This window comes from Megalops cyprinoides, chromosome 4 (assembly GCF_013368585.1).
Source record: "Megalops cyprinoides isolate fMegCyp1 chromosome 4, fMegCyp1.pri, whole genome shotgun sequence".
NCBI classification, from domain to species: Eukaryota; Metazoa; Chordata; class Actinopteri; order Elopiformes; family Megalopidae; genus Megalops; species Megalops cyprinoides.
Window position 1 is genome coordinate 7,899,819 of NC_050586.1, and position 18,603 is coordinate 7,918,421.

Consider the following 18,603-nt stretch of genomic DNA (forward strand, 5'->3'; position numbering starts at 1 on the left):
CTTAGACACTTAAACAACAACAAAAATGTTTAAATAATTAAAAAAGAATATTTTGCTTCAATTACTGTACACTGTATTAACACTCTACACATCCTCAAGAATCATTTCTCAGAAAGTGAAGCAGTACTCTATTCTTAGGTATATGAGTGACTAAGAAAATGTACTTGCGCAATGCTTCCTATTGTGGTACCATGGTAATAAGACCAATCACCCCATAGCTGTGATTCTGCTATGTCAAGGGACTTCAGAAACAGGGGATGATGCATAAACAAAGACAAATTATGGTCACACTTTATATGAAGTATATTATTTTAAAATATTATACCGCAATTCATGACTTCTACAATAAGCCTCCATAGTACCTCTTACTTGTAGTAAACATTCATTGCCATTTCTCTCCAAGCACTATAGCAAGCAGCGGCTGTCGTGTGGACAGATCAGGCGTCACAACATTTATGAATATCTATGAATTAACAAATACATCACAGGAGGGCCGTACAAAAGATACGGCAGAATTCCCATCCGATGTCTCCCTTTTGCGGTCGATTATTTCGCAAGAACGGGCTGCACTCTTTCAAACAATTACACAGGCGAAGCACCAAAAATAGCACCCGTCATTTCTTTCTTTTTCTGCTTTCTCGTTTGAAAGGCAAATCTATTTTAATCTTTTAAACTCATTACCAGCGCAGAACTGCCTATGGCTCAGGGCCAGCACCAGACATTAATGAAGATGTCAGGTTCCATTCCTTGGCTATCACTTCTTCCACTCCAGCCACCTTACCCATTCATCTAGCCCGAGACTGTTTATCATTTACAATAATTTGAAACCATCCTTTCTCAAACAGTGCTCACACCGGGCTCTGAATTCAGTAAGGAATTCACAGATGAATATTAGGGGGTAAACATCACCCCTGTTTGTTCACTTAGGCTTATTGGTCCTGTTGAGTTTGTGAGCAGGGGAATTCGGACTGTAAACACAGTGTAAATATTGAATGCGGATCATCTTTGGTTCATTTATAGCTTAGTACAGCCTGGTCCCCAGAAAGAATAAAAGTATTTCTTAAATTAAATTTTCATCTCCCACCACACTGGCCCAAATTCAGAGATGTAAAATCTCTCTCTTGGCTGTACCTGCACCTATATCAGAGACCGTGTCAAATTAGATTTGGTTAAGCTTATATCTGCACATTCAGGTGCAGATCTCAGGTGTTGAATACTTATCTGTGGTTTCCAATATTTCTTCTCCTCTCACTGTGCAGAGAGGACTGCCTACCTGTGATTACCACCTCACAATGGTATGCAGTCATCATTTTTGACACTTTTTAAACAACAACAGCTCAGAAATCTTGAGTTAGACCACTGTGATTTCTAAAAGAATGGCTGCAATTTTAAATATGAAAAATAGTGCAAATGAACAATGCGTACTTGAATGATACTGATATTTTCACCATCTGTTTTTATATCATTCACAAACCATCATTACACTGGGGAAGAAACTGGAGAAATATGCATGGATATTCATCTTTCTGAGAAATTAAAAAAAAAAGAAAGAAACAGCATTGTTCTTTTCCCAGGGGCTAGGTTTTGGATTTAAATGAAAAAAAAAGCTTTAAAAAAGGGAGAAACTTCTAGATCAATCCATGTCAAATCATTACAAAATAATGAACTGAGTGCAGGACACAGAGGTGGTAATCACGGGAGCCTCGATCAGTCCAAAGACTGCCACTCAAGAACAAATAGCCAGCAAAAGGAGCATTTCTTGGCTTGACTGGATTAATTGGCTCTGTTGTGCTCCACAAGCAAAGTCCGCAGCGTTTTATCTGTGCTCCTCTATTCAGCTAGTGCAGAGAGTCATTAGCTATTCTCTTTTCAATCCAATATTTCATCACCGCACGTCTTGGCCCAAATTAAAAAGGCCTTTGGGAGCTAGTAATGCCATTCCATTTAAACAGTATGTTCGGTCCCCAAAATAGCCCCTCATAGATTTTACATGCTTGATCCCCAAAACGGAAAAGCATAACACAAAATCACTAACCACCTAACTGTTTTCTGACTGCGTTTTCAAAGATTGTGCCAAATATAAAATTATCTGAGTAGTGTCCACATTCACAGTTACTACAAATACCTGCTCAAAATTATGAGAAACATTTAACACACTTTGAATGTGCTTTCAGTGTTACAGCAAGAACCAGCACAGTACTACTTGTGCTACTGCCACTGCTGCTGCTGCTGCTACTACTACTACTACTACTACTACTACTACTACTAATAATAATAATAATAATAATAATAATAATAATAATAAGGGTCTCCTGATTGTTTCTCTCTTCAGGTGAAAGAGTTGAGCCCATCACCTTCACATGTGACAAAAAAATGAGGATGCAGACAGTCAAATCATAAATTATAAAATATCCCTGGAGTCATTCAGTCTTCCAGAAGGTTTTGCCTCTTCTTATCTGACATCCAAATCCTACTCTGGCAACACTTCAGGGGACTCAGTTCAGTACATAGTCTGTACAAACACATAAAATGCAACTATTACATACACATATGTGCAAATAAAGAGGGACCAACAATCGCAACACACACACACATATGCCAACAATCGAGCATGCACAAACAGAAGCACATGCACACATTATTGTTTCCTTCTGGAAATTCTGATTACTGCATTCATGATATATTTTTGCATTGCTCATGGCCACCCACTTGAAATTAATAATAGCAAGCAATTAATAATATTATGTTTTATTTTAGTATTTTGTATTTACCTCTTAATTCTGTTCAACAACACAAGTTTGTATGGTAACGAGTGACATATCAAGCACTGACGAGTCAAACTGCAGCAAATCGCTTTATCGGTTTAACATCTGCACTGCAAGCTGATGTCACACACAATTGTCTCCACTAGGTGGCAGTAACAACCAACAGAACTGCAATTCAGCCTCTAACGATGGATTTGTCACTGATCAGCCTATAAATAATCATTCCAAAAACAAACAAACAAAAAAAGTTCTATACTACATAAGACCACGTAAAGACATCAGAATACTTAATGGTGCCTCAACTCATAATATAATCAAAAGTAATTATTGCAGTTCTTACACAGAATTGTTGTTCTTCTTGAAACACTACCATGGATTTTTTTCACTCTCAGCAATAATGATTCTGATACACTGTAAGCCACACCTCTGAGACATACCATTTCCAGCACTCAGCTACTTAATCTTCCCGTCCACACACAGATCGACGCAGGGGCCGCGCGGGTCGAGATGTGATTAGCACCACTCGAAATTCGCTGGCCCTAAGAGTGGCTATTGTCTCCGGCGTGTCCCGCCAGAGTGAAGTCTCAGACAAGTCTTCATTTTCCACACTGCTCTCCTGGGCCTTATTAACTGTTCTTCAGTGTTCTCCGCTCTGCTCAGCTGTTTCCTCTCCTGTTACCAAGTTCAAGGAGAGGCTTAAGTACCCTTGACTGCTGTGATGAACACCGTGATGAATGGGCTGCAGTTATAGGCCTGCACGTCCACATTCTCCCGCAACATATAGCGACTGTGTGTGCTGGAAGGCGGACGCAGCTTGGAGCCGAGAAAGGGGTCAAGGCAGGTGATTGGAGAGATGATTATTTATAAACAACAACAAAAAAGATCACTTAAGCTGGCAAACCCACATACACACACACACACACACACACACACACACACACACACACGCACACACACCCACAATGCAACATGTCAACACTTGAGTGTGTAACACAAACTTCTGCAAAGTATCGTCATGTAATCTTCCACCTTCTTTTTAAAATATCTAGAACTTAAATGTAATGTGGTATGATGAATACCAACCACTTCATTTGTGTGATGAGATTTTTTATTTTTAATTACCTGAACGTGGTGGAAGGATAAAGTTAATCTTAACAGAATCACTGCATAATATTTTTCCCCAGGTAAAATATAAAAATTTATGTGTGTACATATACTGTAGCTGTCTGTCAATTTCTTTGACACGGAATGTGACATGACGTCTATCCTCATCCAAAGCCGTCCATCCATTCCAATGTGATGCAGGAAAAAGTCTCAATGATCCACTGTCATTTCCACAAAGTGGAAATCATGTAGTGATCAGGCACTGTATTCCAGATGCTGATCTGAGATCATTTAAATCACAATATGCACAATATACACATTGTGCATTATGTGGAGCATAAAGTATATGCCAAATCCTTGCATTCACCCACTACAACAACTCCAGAAATAGCATCAGTGCACTTATGCTTGATCACTAGTATGCAAACAATTACAAGACGTAATGAAGTAAAACTGAGCAGTTCCTGCTCTGTCACTGGGAGACATAAAAATCAGTTCTCGCTGTGGCCTTGGGTGGCTGTACCATTGCATTACAATGCCTAAGCTGGTAGAAAAAAATGATTTAATCTGTGTACATTCAGCATACCCATGAGGTGATCAATATCAAGCAGGAGGATAGGGAACAGAATTCAAAAACTTTTCACTTGCTTCTGAAGTACATTCTGTTCGGCAGAGTTTCTGACACCACATTTCATGAGATGTGTAGTGATCAAGCATTCAAAACATTCTGCTTATGACTTGATTTTTTTTCCCTTTGTACCCTGGTCACACATTTATGGCATGCAATTTCTAGGGAAAAGACAGACAAGTCATTTATGTCATAAGACAGATCCTGCTTCGATCAGATTTTAACTTTTGAATGACTTGTTAAGTGTAAAAACTTTCAAGGATTAATGATGGCCTTAAAATTGGTTAGCCATCTTGGTCGTAGTCATTCTCGATTGACTGTGACCAAGATCCTGTCATTATATATTTATAGTAATGTAATAGCGTCATATTGTATTTGTAATTATTATTTTTTACATGGCATAACCCCCGGTATCCCAAATACCGCAGAAAAAACCAAACCAGAATTGATTTGCTAGAAGAACAAAGAGGTTGTTTAACGATTTAGCATAGCTGATGTTGATGATTTCATCCATTTATTGTGGTGTTAGTTATAAATATGAGGACTGGCGTAAATCTTAATTATGTAACATTGCTAAAATACTTCTGCTAAAATAATTCTACACCATATGCATTGTTATTGTACTTAAATGCTTACTATATTACACATCACACTGTGTCCTACAGTAGGCTATATCATGTGACTCTTATTCGTACAGTACCTGCAGTAGTTCTTCCCTCCGGAAATTCTTTGACAGTTATGAGGAAAGACACTTAGTTTAGCTTACTTAGCTTCAGAAGACAGATAAAAAGAAAAAAAAAGCATTTTGGGAGGGCCATCTTCTGACTGAACATGCGAATTGTAACCACTGCGGGCGTCAGTGCTGTTAAGTGAATTGCCTATACCGCTCCTTGGACCGCATTGACTTGTGGGTAGCTAACACCGAGTGCGGTTTCCTGGGGAAGCAGGGAACTGTGCTAGATGTTGCTGAGAAGTTGTCGGCTTTTATTACTTTTTCATTACAGTTCTCGCCGCGCCGGGTAATCGGATACCGCGCTCATTCTGATGAGTCCGCACCGACTGCCATTCTTCAGCCACTCTTCTGAACGGAACTTAAATCCCCAAGACGAATCGGACGATTTTTTTTTTTTTTTTTTTTGCAGTGAGCAGAAGTTACCAGCTCGCTAGCTTAGTTTCCCCTGCACTTAAAGCGCAATGAGTCTGAACGAGCATTCGCTGCAGGCTCTGTCGTGGAGGAAGCTGTATTTGAGCAGGGCTAAGTTGAAGGCTTCGAGTCGGACGTCAGCTCTTCTCTCGGGTTTCGCGATGGTGAGAATCGTTTGCGAACGCCGGAGGGTTGTTGAACGGGACTAGCGGGCTAGCTATAAAGCTAAATTAGCTAGTTAGCTACACTAAAAGTATTGGGGTTTTTGTGGTGCCTGTCGCAGTTTCTTTTTACGCCTGCGACATGACTTGCGAAGTGCCTGCGAGCTGTGCTATTTGAACACGTGTTAGAAGTATAATTAGCTAACCAGTTTTAAAGATAGCTGACAAATTGATGACAACTTTGATTCTGGCTTCACTGCGCTTCAACACTAGCTAACGCAAATCTATCAGCATTGCTTTGAATTAGCGAAACGCTTGGTCTCGCGGACACTTTGGGGGGACACTTTCCTGAGATTTTGACATGTGTTGGTGTGTCTGTAACGACAACAAATGCAACATTTTATTAAAACCAAGCAATGTACTGCAGATCGTCCTTTAAGGGAATGCAAAACAAAATCGACTTCATACGGACTGCTTGGAAGACAGAAGAGTTGCGCAGCGCTGTTGCTATCTGACCAGTCAAACCACTGTCAAATGCAGTCGAACTGAAACCACAACACAGAATGCAGCAGCGAGCTAACACGGATTTCTGGTTCAGCTATAGCTAACCGCATTGAACATTGCACGTTGGCACATTGACGAATAAAAGGTTTTAAGTTTTAAATTCTGTCAAATGTGACCACCTGCAAAGTAGATCCGCACACCACCACCACCACACGGTATTTGTAGGATTCTCTTGACAGTATTTTTTGGCATTGTTTGTTTGTAAATCTCTCTGGGTGGATTTACAACTATTTAAAACATTTCATTGCCCAATAAATTAAAATCAAAATCAGCTGTAACTCAAAACCTCTGAGTGAAATAAATGTCACGCGCTTTAAAAGCAAACAAAATGCAATGCGGTGCGTCAAATTTGAGAATCATATCAGTGCATCATGGTCTGCTTGTGTTGATTGATACTCAATTACAAATTAATGTGTGGTTGTGGTAGATCGATGTGTTAAAACAATTTGACGTAGCCTCCGTGCAGTATCTACCAGTTTATGTCCTAGTCAGTGAAATATTATTACACCGCTGCCCTGGATTTTTTCCAGATAGGTGGTAATCTGTATTAAGGAATTTCTTTTTGTAACTGCACCACCGGACTGGCCAGTTAATGCGCCGCCACGCAGGCTTAATTCCCACAGGTCACAGTTGTGAATGATTTCGGCACGCGCCCAAAATAGAATCCCCCCCCCCGTTTTGACTTGAAATGTTGTTAACATCTACCAGTTCTTTTGTTGTTACACAGGGCCATCCATTAGTACCTAGAAATCTTGTGACGCTTGCAGCGCTTGTCTGTTGTTAAGAGTTGCGCTGCCCAGCAGGAAATTGTAGAACAGAAGGGATTTCAATAATAAGCAAAATAAAAGCCCAATCAAACATGGACCGACATGGCTTTGCTTATCACATTTATCCCCTTTTTCTACCTCGGGTCACGTGGATTGGAAGGAAAATGGCTTAATGAGTAGTTAAAGCGTTCTGATTCGTCTCCGGATTATGTTGGGAATTGCATTAGGATGAACTCACAAAAATGAAATCAGACACATCTTTAATTTCCGTAGAATGTTTGAAATATTGGTGACAGAGACCTTGTGGGAGGCTTTAAATTGAAATGGCTGTAGGTTTCACACCAGCTACAGAGTGCAGAAGTGCACAGCTAAAAGGACCTTGGTTTGCACCTTCTGATAAACCCAAGGCAGCAGTACTGTGAAAAGGGTTAAGACCAGTGGTCCCTCTATGAGATAATGAGATCCAGAACATGGCATTGATGGAGTAGACAGACTGTGATAATTGAATGTTCTGCGCCGAGACTCTGCAGCCACCTATAGTTGTGTTTTCTCAGCTCTGTTTGATAGGTCTTCAGCGATGTCCTTTTAACAAGGAAAGTCTAAACAATTCAAGGAAATTGGCTGTACAGAAGAGACGTGTGCGTGTGATTATGAAAATGTAGCCATCTGTAACCCTTAAGCACATGGAAGTGATTATATTAAACAGGGTTTCTATCCAGAAAATTTTCAGCTGTTTGTGCAGGGATTGAAGTGGTTTGATTGCAGTCAACCCAGCTGAAGGCCAGGAACCCTTTTTATATTTCTGATATTTTTACTGTATTATGTTTTGCAGAGAAACAAGTTCTAAGTATAGGCAAGAATGTTCAAGCCACTTAGGTGCTCAAGGCATAAAACCAGTTAATATTTAGCCTCTTCGGAGTGTCCAGCAGTCAGTGCAAGTACTGCATGTTGATGTTAGTGTCGTTTAGAATCCTGACACCCAAAACTCTGCTTTTCTCTCCACATTCACTGTATGTTCTTGTTGGCTTACCAGTGCTGTAAGCACTGCAACACTGGTACGCGTATTTCTTCCAGTTTAAGAATAAACCAGATCAGTTTTGCTTTGTTTGCTAGTAGATCATTTAGGAAGCCGAAGAACAGCTGCAAATTAAACAGGCTTAAAGTATCAGCAAGCATAAGACAGCGCATTATGAAGTTGTGTGATTTGGAAGCTTCTAACACATTCTTTGCAGCTTCCGCTGAGGCAATGCATGTTCAACACCTCACTAATGGGTAATCTAGTTATCACCTCGGCTGGCTCTTTTTTCCTAAAACGCTACTGTCTTGTAAAAACTAGCAGAGCTTTAAGGATGTGTTTTCTGCTCTTGCCCTAGGTGGCTATGGTGGAGGTGCAGCTGGACCCAGACCACGAGTACCCCCAGGGGCTCCTGATCGCCTTCAGCGCCTGCACCACCATCCTGGTGGCCGTGCACCTGTTCGCCCTGATGATCAGCACCTGCATCCTGCCCAACATCGAAGCGGTCAGCAACGTGCACAACCTCAACTCGGTGCGGGAGTCGCCCCACGAGCGCATGCACCGGCACATCGAGCTGGCCTGGGCCTTCTCCACCGTCATCGGCACCCTGCTCTTCCTGGCCGAGGTGGTGCTGCTGTGCTGGGTCAAGTTCCTGCCTGTCAAGCGCCAGGCCGAGCGGAAGAACGGCACCGTGGTCGACGGGAAGGATGCCTCCATCAGCGCCGGCGAGGCCGCCGCCATCGCCTCCACCTCCATCATGGTGCCTTTCGCCCTTGTCTTCATTGTGTTCGCCATGCACTTTTACCGCTCCCTCGTCAGCCACAAGACTGACCGGCAGTTCCAGGAGCTGGAGGAGCTCTCCAATATAACCAGACTCCAGAACCAGCTAGACCACAGATCAGAGCCACCTGCCATGCAGTCTCCCAGCTCCCATTTTCCATAGCGACACACAATTGTGGGGGGGGGGGAAAAAAATTCAATTTGAGCCATTTTGAAGGGTTGTTTTTTTGACTACTGTAAAAAGATTTTTCTCAGCATGGACATATGTTTAAATAGATTTAAATGATTTCTATAAATTTATTGATTTTGACTGCTGCTTTTTTTTGGGGACTTTTTTTTTTGTATTTATCCGTTTGTTTGTTTTTTTTTCAGTGGCAGGGTAAACAGAATCGGCAGAAAATTTGCTGCTTGGATGCATGCACTGCCCGGTTAAAATAATGGTTCTTAAAATACATTAATTTTTCAGGCTATCCCGTCCTTCCCCTAAATAAAGGGAATCTAACATTTTCATTAGCAGTGATGCAGTAACAGCTGGGAAATTTTAAAGTTCTTACTTTTTTTTAAAGGTATTTGAAAACAGAAAAAAAACATGAAGTTGCAGCTATGAAGTGCTTTTTGTACTTGTTAAGTATATCTTAAGCAGCATGAAGTTTTCATGGTCGTCTTTTGGGATTCAGGTCCCACAAAAAAAGCTTCATAGCAGAGTGCTGAACAAAACTGGGGTTCACAATTCACATTTTAGTGTTCCATGAAGTCAACATTTCTGGGAATATTCACCGTAGTGCCGTTGATTAATTGTCTCTGCTTCATTGCCCCTAAAAACGAAACTTGAGCTGATCCAAATGTTTTTTTTTTTGGCATCCGAAATGGTGCGATAATTGCACGACGTGACAATCTGCTTGTACCAAAGGTGCCTACGTGCTGACATGCCTTTTCTCTGTATGTATGGCCGGTCAGGGTAAGAGGAGTATTTGCATACAGGATAAACATCTCTGAAAAGCAAGCCTAAATTGTGTTTTGATTTTTTTTTTTTTTTTTTAATCTAAAACATGCTGCCCGGTCAATCCTTCTTTGGACGGGGTTTAAGTGCCAGGCCTCTAACTGTAGCCATGTTCTAACCGTGGCTTTAGCCTGGCCCGAATCACTCCCAGCGGCAGCTGCTCTGCTTTCTGTCGCATTCACACTGCTGTGTCAAAACAAAGCCGTGCCAGCAGCTGGGATGTGAGAGGAAGTGATACTACGTATATGTGATTAGATTGTGAAAAAATTACACCAGGCATGGTTTCGCTGTTGTAACATTTTTTTTCGCATAAATTGATGTGCCTTTATAGCGGGTTACGTTCGATTATATTTTTATATAGTCTGCGAAGATTAAAAATTGACATGGATCACCACAGTTCAGTTCATAGGTCATCACTGTTGCAGTCAGATAAACAAGTAAGCTAGATATATATATAGCTGTTTCACTACCAAGGTTGTTTCAGATAATGTTACTTGAAAACTACCGATCATTTTCCAAATGATGTAGTCAGGTATGCTGGTTTTTCACTGCAGTGTCTATATCTGTAGCTTGCTCTCTAGTCATGATATTTATTTAACATAGTTTCCGAGCTCCTCATCACATTTTTTAACAGAACAGTAATGTTCTTGTAAAATCAGAATTATTACTGTATACAGTAGAAACCCAGCTGGGGACCTTTTAAGTATGTAGTGTTATGTATATAGTATTAACCTAAGGTTAATACTGGTGTGTAAGCTAGCTAGTGTTAGCGAATGTGTGATCTCATTATATTTGCAAATCCAGATCAGTATTCTGGGCTCAGACTGGTATGGTGCCAGATATAATCCAATGAAATACCTTTCTATTAAGACCGATAATATGGAGTGGACTGACAGAAGTCGATCTGGTAATGTCTTCCCAGTGAGAAAGCACTTTTTAACAGCCAGTTCCTTACACTGAGAACAGCATATGGCTTTTGTAGTCTTCAGCCAAAAAGCTGTTCCCACAAGTTTTTGCATTGGTAACTGTAACACAATTCTACTGTTACACTGCCGTGGCAGTACATACTGTAAAAATATTGCTGTGTGCAGGGAAACTGTAAGAACCTGACTTAACACTGTTTAATGCTAATAAGACAGCCGCTTGGGTTTTTAACACATCTAAACTTCATACCATGTGGAAGAAGTAATTCTTCACTTCCTGCCAGTTGTAAAGAATGTCTACCTGCTGTGATGTGCATACTCCTAACGGGCTGTGCTTTATCACAGCAAACCTTCTGATGAGGCGAGATCAATGCCAAGGACAAGACGCTCAGTGCCAAAGTTTGGTGGTCTCACGTGTCACTTGTTTTGATGACACTCAAGTAGATTGTCACTCCACTAGTGGGCCAGATGTTTGGCCAGCGAGACAGATCCTCTATTGTTTGGCGAGCATCGCATGGGGGATTCAGGCACAACTTGTTAAGTGTCGTGGTGTTCAGAGGCATCCGGTGAAGCCAACATGTCCCTTGCTTTGATGAAAGTGCCAAAGCAAACCCAAAATGCGGTCGGAGTCGTACTCGTTTTCATAGGCGATGGTGTGATGAAACCCTCTTTTTTTTCATTTAAGTATAACGATATTTTTCTCCAAATGTCAATTTCAAAAGCTGTGTATGTCCAAAAAATAAACTGTGATGGTATTTATACCTTTTGTGTGGTTTCATGGTCTGATGTTAATTTTCTTGTATACTGTGCACTTTGGCCCTTGAGGAGGACTAACGAATGGATGTGCATGGAGCAAAGCAAGTGAGCTTATTTGGGGGGGTGGGGGGGGGGGTGGGTGCAGTTTATGAGGAAGTCTTCCCTCTGATACCACTCTGATCCTCAAGCACAGCACATACAATGGCCCATCATGCAGCTGTGTATCACCATTCACCACATTAAGAATCTGTTAATGTTAGCTGCAGAGAAAGATGGATTCTGCCAGGCAGAAGACAGTGATCATTAATACAGATGTCTGGTGTGCATGGAGGAGTTCATGGAGGGTGAACGAGAGTATCGTTCCCATATTGCTCAGATCGCTCAGATCCTCTCTCTTCTGTTAATCTCAGTTGGGCAGTTAATTATGACATTTTAAACCAAGGGCGAGGTACGTATTTAAACTGTAAAGGTGTCAGATATTTCATGGTGTTTAAACATGCTTTGAGTAAAGCACCATAAAACATGACAGTACTGGTGCATTTTTAAAATACAGTCATTAATGATCCAGCACTGCGTTGTTTACATTTATGATTACTTCCCAAAATCACAGAGCAAGGGCTGGGCCCTGGATGTGTACGGATCTAATTATAGCAACAGTCAAAGTTGCTAATTTTATATTTGATGAGAGCATTTTTTTCATTGAAATAGCAGTATTTATACAAGCACGACCAAATCAACATTAATTATCAATGAAATGGACAGTAATCAACAAACCAATTACTAACCTCTGCCCCATGGTGAGGACAGTCTGGCAAGGGCTGGAGAGGAAGCCGAGAATTTTAGTATGGAGTGGCTGTGGAGCGAGAATTCTCTCACGTGTGACCAGGAGCGCAACTGGAGCCAGGGGCAGAAAACCCGGTGTGGAGGAGGAGTGGAGCAATTACAAACTGCTGTGAGCCATGAGTGGAAAATTGCTAGCACTCCACTCTGCTCACGTGTTCTGGCGTGAATATTTGCTTTCCTGATAATACTGGTGAAAGGGGGGGGGGGGCAATAAAGTTCAAAATGAAGTTAGATATCAGAACATAAGAGTAAGAACAATGACACAGCACGGTGTTGTATCTGACACATGTTTAGTGGAGGAATCGGGAAGCACACAGAAGTAGCGCTCAGGGTGACGTGGGAACAGTCTGCCAGAGAGTGTTCCCTTTCCTTCTCTAAATGCAGTTTGATCCGGGTGTCACATGGGTTCACTCTCTCCCTTTCAGGCAATTTTGAGCTTCCATCAGAACAGCACTTACATCCTCCAGGTGTACCTAGGGCAGAACACACTTAATTAAATAACCGTTGAGAGGATACATCCATTTTATTAAGTGAAACCATTCTCGCCCAATGGATGACATGTTTGGTAAATGGGGACCAAAAGGAATGAAACTGTTGAGTAAGCATTGTGGTAACAGCAGTCTGATTAAGAGGAAGAAGTGTCAGGTCAGATGAGAAACACCCTAGAAATCTGGAATTTAGAAACAGTACTTCAAGTATCTTGTTCTTAACTTTCTGAAGCCTCAGTGTGGCATGACTGCATAGCAAAGTGCCATAAAAATCAGGCAGTAAGGATTAAAGGCAGTGTCTGCTAACCTTCATGCTGCTTTGGTTTTCACAGACCTGACCTCAAGAATTCTGAAATTCCGGCAGTTCACGTCCTGTAATTCTCTGGCATGTAAATGTTACAGTATATCTAAACTTTTCAGATGTCCTGTTATCCTACAAGAAGAATCTGCAATGCTTTAAGGTGTGATGAATATGGCTGGCACTGTTCCTATGGTTGGCCCTTGCTACATATTGTACGTATATTTCTGTCTTACGTCCTAACTTTCAAATGAACTTACAGTATAATCTTACTTCCTGAACTCTGGTGACTTGCACTTTTTTTTTCCTGTTCTGAGAAGCATGAATTGCCATCCTGACTATTTTAACTTGTGATGAACTGTTGCCTGTCTGTCAGACCAATGCAATTTTGGAACACTTCCTTGGATGTCTTGCTGCCACTTGGAACTTGCATTTGGGAAAATAAAGCAAATAATGTAATGATGTAATGAAGTTTCCCGTACCTTTGGAATGGGATACATTGTCGGGTCAGGTGCTCCCTCCCTCCCGGAATCAACCATGGTTCCACACTTGGCGATACCCTCCGCCCACACGCCCTCGTAAAGCTGGCCTTTGCTGGGGAAAAAGAACTTCCCTGGGCCGTGCTTCTTCCCCTCCTTCCAGCTTCCCTCGTACCTGTTACCATTGGCTTCAGCGGAAAGGAACGGACCATGAGCCACAAGGAAATGTCAAAGGTTGTTCCTCTGAAATGGTGATGCAAGGTGCAGTATCGCAGTTCACATCTGTGTTCTTGTTCTCACCAAATAATAAATTGGGAATAGACTAGTCTGTCCCTAGGCCTATGACGCATGGTATGTGCATACCCTTTCCCTGCTGTTGCGAAAATCTCCACCAACATGTGATTAAGATACATCTTTCCTGGAGTAGGGAAAAAAAAAAAAAACCTGCCGGGCCTGTGGTTACAACCCATACCCTCAATGCGAGTATTGTACTGTGAACACTGGCTCCGTTTAATTCTGATGACCATGCAGCTGGCCCCAGCTCACAGAACACAGGACCGGTTACTGTGTGTGATAAATTATTCTTACCCAGCAAGAGCATTCCGGTGCCGCTGTGTTTGTCTTCCAGCCATTCTCCCTCATATACGTCTCCATTCTCATAGTACATTCTGCCCCACCCACTCCTCATGTCTTTGCTCCACTCCCCCTCATAATAGGCAGAGTCACTGTAGAAGTAAGTTCCATATCCCTGGGAAATAGACACATTACATTATGTAAAAAAAAAAAAATGTTACTCAGACATAAGGAAGATCATATTAAACTGTTGATTCAATCACATCAGCTTTTCCTGTCATATTAAAAGGTCTGAATACAAATTTTTATGTACCTTTTTTCCCCTGTATATTAACATGGTTAAGAAGATTACTTCTGGTTTCACATACTACAGCAAACATGACACGATTAAGATTACTTCTGGTTTTATGTGCATACTTATATGTACAGTAACCTTGTACATATAAGAGAAGCTCTCCACAACACCACTGTACTGCACTGTAGTGCTATAATGCGGAATTGTAGTCATAGTCCTTACATCCTTCTTGTCATTTTTCCATTCTCCTGAATACACCTTTTTGTATTCTTTAGATACAGGCTGCTGCAAGCTGAACATCCCGAAGCCACAGCGTTTTCCGTATTTCCATTCACCATCATAGAGGGCTCCATTCTTCTTGTAAACTTGGGTTCCCTTTCCTAATGAAGAGGCAGAGTTTAGCCTCCTGCTGGTATGCATTTGCAGAAAGTCATGGAAATCTCGGCTTTGCCCTTTTTTAATGTACCTCTTTAATTTGGACTTATTCAGCCTGCAATCACTTTTATGTCATGTTTATTGGACAGTGTGTATAATCATGTGTATCTACAGCTCCTAATACATAAATAACACATTTTTACATTAGATACCTGTTTTCTTCTTTTTCACGAATGGGCCTCTGAACAGCTAGCCACCCACAGTCAGGGGATAGATTAATACTCATGTCAGAAAATATAAGACCCTTTTATTTTAGAAAGATATTATGGGTCAAAAATTGGACTTTCTCTTGACAACTTGACAATGCATGTGCATCAACAATAACACATGTAACTTAAACATTCTCATAAGAACGTGGTCTATTGCAAAACGGGACTGTTTTCCATGGATTTCTACTTCAGGCAGGTGTTAAACTCTTAAGATTACAAAAAACGTCTATGGGGGAGTGTTAATATACTGTATAATAGAGAAATATAAAAACACTAAAACGGGACTTGATTCAGCATTTTGAGGAGAAAATGTATATGTGAGTTTCCATGCATCTACAGTATCACAACACAAAAAGCAACTAGGAAAATGCCTCTAATGTTAAATAAATAATGTGAGTGGCACGCCCAAGCATTGGTATCACTCACAAGTGCACAGGTACAGGTAAATAAGCAGGATTGCAAATCCCAAAAATGAGTTTAGGAAAGTGAAGGGTAACTGTTACATGGTGGCACAATGTATCTTCTTAGTGTAGGGCCCTTTGTCATACCCAAGGACCTTGCTGGGAACTGATTTTCAATGCCTTTCTTGGGACTTGTAATGGGACACTATAGCACTGTCCTACATCTGAAAATGTGCTCACAGACAGAATCTGAGGGCATCTGGGCATTTAAGTTGGTAGGTATGTTTTTGAGAACAGTGAATATTAATTTGAGTACAGTGCCCTTTAACTTGGACCCCTCAAACAACTGGCCAAGGTGAAGAATAAACAAGTTCAACACCACGGTTCTCCCTGGCATGGAGATAAAGGCAATGAAAAATCTCGGCCTCACTGACAGGACGCTCTATCATCTCTGACCCTGACAATCGCCGCCTACGTTAATGGAAGGCCAAAAGCAAAATAAATCATAAAAGACACAAACCTATCTATATAACCAGTAAGTATTAACACATATTAAAGCGCAGCTTTCCAGCGAAGACAATGTATACTTAGCTACCGTGTTTCTTGTCGTTCAGCCATTCTCCTGTGTATTTATCACCATTTGACAAATAAATAGTGTGCCGCAGTCCAGATTTCTGTGCCATTTGGTCCAATAGCTTATAGAGGGGTTCTTTCCGGGGTTTCTTCGTGAGTGGCATGGCAGCAAACTGCTGGTGAAAGGAAACACCAATTTATTGTAAAATAATACGCGATAGTATCAAATTCAAGCAATTAACAGTGTTAGCTGACGTTTAAGTTGGCTACCTGTTGTTCGTTGTTCAACAGCCCCTTTGTTCTGCTAGTCTTTAGCTACATAGCAACACGAAGAAAAAGCCAGCACAAATACCTTGAAAAAAGAAATGAAATTCCCTTTTCTCAGCTGAATTTCATGTTTAGGAATAAATACTCGACTGAGGCCAACACAGCAAAACACTGTCCACAACTCAACCCCAGGGTTTCTGTAGTAACAAGATTTTAAAGTCTCTTTTCTTTAAAAAGAGATTCTCTCATTGAAACTTAACGTTCAACCCGTGATCAGCGATATACCGGAACTCTTTGAATCGGCCATTTTGCGCAAGTAAACGGAACTTTTTAGTCTAATAAAGAAGACACGCAGGGTGTGTATCTCGAAGTCACAAGCGCCTGACTCAATAGCGTCATTCGGAACTATGGCAACAACCTACCAAACTTTTCCTCGGGCTCCTATATTCATTCATAAGACGTCAGGATATCTAACGTGTGCCTGGCTGTGTTCTAAAACTAGAGTTAATTGCTTCTTGTCAGTTGTTTATTTATTCATTTGCCTTTTTGTTTAGAACACATAATGCCTCAGTCTAATGCGGTATAGTTTGCCACAGAAGCTGAATATTTGCATTACCGTAGATTTTCAGTTCATTAAAAAAATATGAATGCTGTTTTGCGGGTTGACCACTTAGAGGTCTCGGTCATTGCTATAACTACAACATAAAAGGATGCTCATCTGGCCACAGATCTACATGATTTCTTGCATCAAGCAGTAACAACATCGTTAGGGTATTTGCGTTTTCTGTGTCCGTTATTTTCAGTTAATCTTCCGTGAGCTACCGTAGGCTATCAAGTCTCTGTCTTCTTTTAAGAAAAGAAAAGAAAATAATAATAATAATAATAAGGAAACTGGTGCTAACACCGGTCGTTGAATTAGAGTGATAATAAAGTTTGAGAAAAATTCTCTGATTTTTACAGCATATAAATTAGCTGACAAATGAATAGGACACACTGCCTACCGTGGTGGCGTTACACATTTCAAGACAGTGGGCAGGCTAGAGATTATCCTGATCATTATTCATATGATTTAGGCACAAATGAATCTGAAAGGATCCACAAATGACTGATGACTGTTGCCCTTTAACGACCACAGTGTTGTTTAACCCATCAAATATCCTTTGAGATCCCACTCGAGGGACCAAAGATTGCTGACTTCTAAGACTTTTCGGTTCACTGCAGTTTTGGTCATACATGACTTCAAAGGAATCTGCGTTGGAGTCTGAACTACCAAAAAAGGAAAAGGTTGAAATTGGGAACATTTGCAATGCTCTAACTAGCTAAATACATGATTGATGCGTGGACAAGCATGAAAAAGTGCAAATACAGAAAATATGTGGCTTGCCTCATTAGCATGGCAAGAAAGCCATTTTCCATGTAGTGCAACGACGTGATTTAGCACTTAAAATAACATGTTATCTTTATAAAGTAGATTCATGTGTTGGAATGAACCATTTCATGTGGTTATATTTTTAAATAGTTCAAAATGTCTAAACACATTACATTTCTCCGTTTTAATAGTGTTTTTTTTTTTTTTTTACCAACGACACACTACTAGCACATGGTTTTGATGGTTTTGCTAGGGCAAAGTAGTATTTGCAAAACTGGGCTTAAAATAAAGGCTTACAGATCAATGCGTAGATTCCATGCAGATTCACCGGTCTTTATAACATCTGGCCCGGTATAGCAGAAGAATCTGTAACTACGATGAGCTTTTTTGCGCAACGGTCAAAACAAACCCAAAGAAATACAACAGCGACATCAAGCTGCTGACAATCAAACGAATCCGTTTTGTTAAGTGCTGATGTCCTTGTGGACCGTTTGTTCAAAACTGAAGCCTATGAGTAAAAACTACAATTGGATGTGTAACAGTACAGTACCCACTATAGTGTTACATGGTGTAGCCTACTGTATATCAGCGCTTGTAGCTTAAGTATCGTAAAGGTAAATCAGGATAACTTCCACTGCAGATAATAACGAAATACATGTTGTATTAAAGAAAAATGAAGAGTTAAATAGGTCAAATCATCGCTTTGGAACAGGACAAAGGCGCTGTGCATATACTGACATACCGAATGACCTTTCAAAAGGCGAGA

At 40.8% G+C, this 18,603-nt stretch overlaps 2 protein-coding genes across 2 annotated transcripts; one reads left to right on the plus strand and one right to left on the minus strand.

The window, feature by feature from the left end:
* Positions 1 to 5,691: 5,691 nt before the first annotated feature.
* orai1a (ORAI calcium release-activated calcium modulator 1a) lies at positions 5,692 to 10,796 on the plus strand. Its single transcript, XM_036527910.1, has 2 exons — positions 5,692 to 5,805; positions 8,507 to 10,796. The coding sequence occupies exons 1-2, from the start codon at positions 5,692 to 5,694 to the stop codon at positions 9,089 to 9,091; spliced, it is 699 nt and encodes a 232-aa protein (XP_036383803.1). The 3' UTR covers positions 9,092 to 10,796.
* A 2,019-nt stretch (positions 10,797 to 12,815) lies between these two features.
* morn3 (MORN repeat containing 3) lies at positions 12,816 to 16,641 on the minus strand. The gene is made up of 6 exons (XM_036527911.1): positions 16,472 to 16,641; positions 16,224 to 16,377; positions 14,806 to 14,963; positions 14,304 to 14,463; positions 13,719 to 13,903; positions 12,816 to 12,923 (listed from the first exon to the last, which is right to left on the minus strand). Exons 2-6 carry the CDS (start codon positions 16,363 to 16,365, stop codon positions 12,858 to 12,860), a joined length of 711 nt encoding a protein of 236 aa, XP_036383804.1. The 5' UTR covers positions 16,366 to 16,377; positions 16,472 to 16,641; the 3' UTR covers positions 12,816 to 12,857.
* Between the last annotated feature and the right edge of the window lie 1,962 nt (positions 16,642 to 18,603).

Coding starts and splice junctions, on each gene's coding strand:
- orai1a (XM_036527910.1), top strand. CDS start 5,692: ATGAGTCTGAACGAGCATTCGCTGCAGGCTCTGTCGTGGAGGAAGCTG. Junction 5,806..8,506: donor TTCTCTCGGGTTTCGCGATG/GTGAGAATCGTT, acceptor CTCTTGCCCTAG/GTGGCTATGGTGGAGGTGCA.
- morn3 (XM_036527911.1), bottom strand. CDS start 16,365: ATGCCACTCACGAAGAAACCCCGGAAAGAACCCCTCTATAAGCTATTG. Junction 14,964..16,223: donor GCTGAACGACAAGAAACACG/GTAGCTAAGTAT, acceptor CCTCTTCATTAG/GAAAGGGAACCCAAGTTTAC. Junction 12,924..13,718: donor CAATGTATCCCATTCCAAAG/GTACGGGAAACT, acceptor GTTCTGCCCTAG/GTACACCTGGAGGATGTAAG.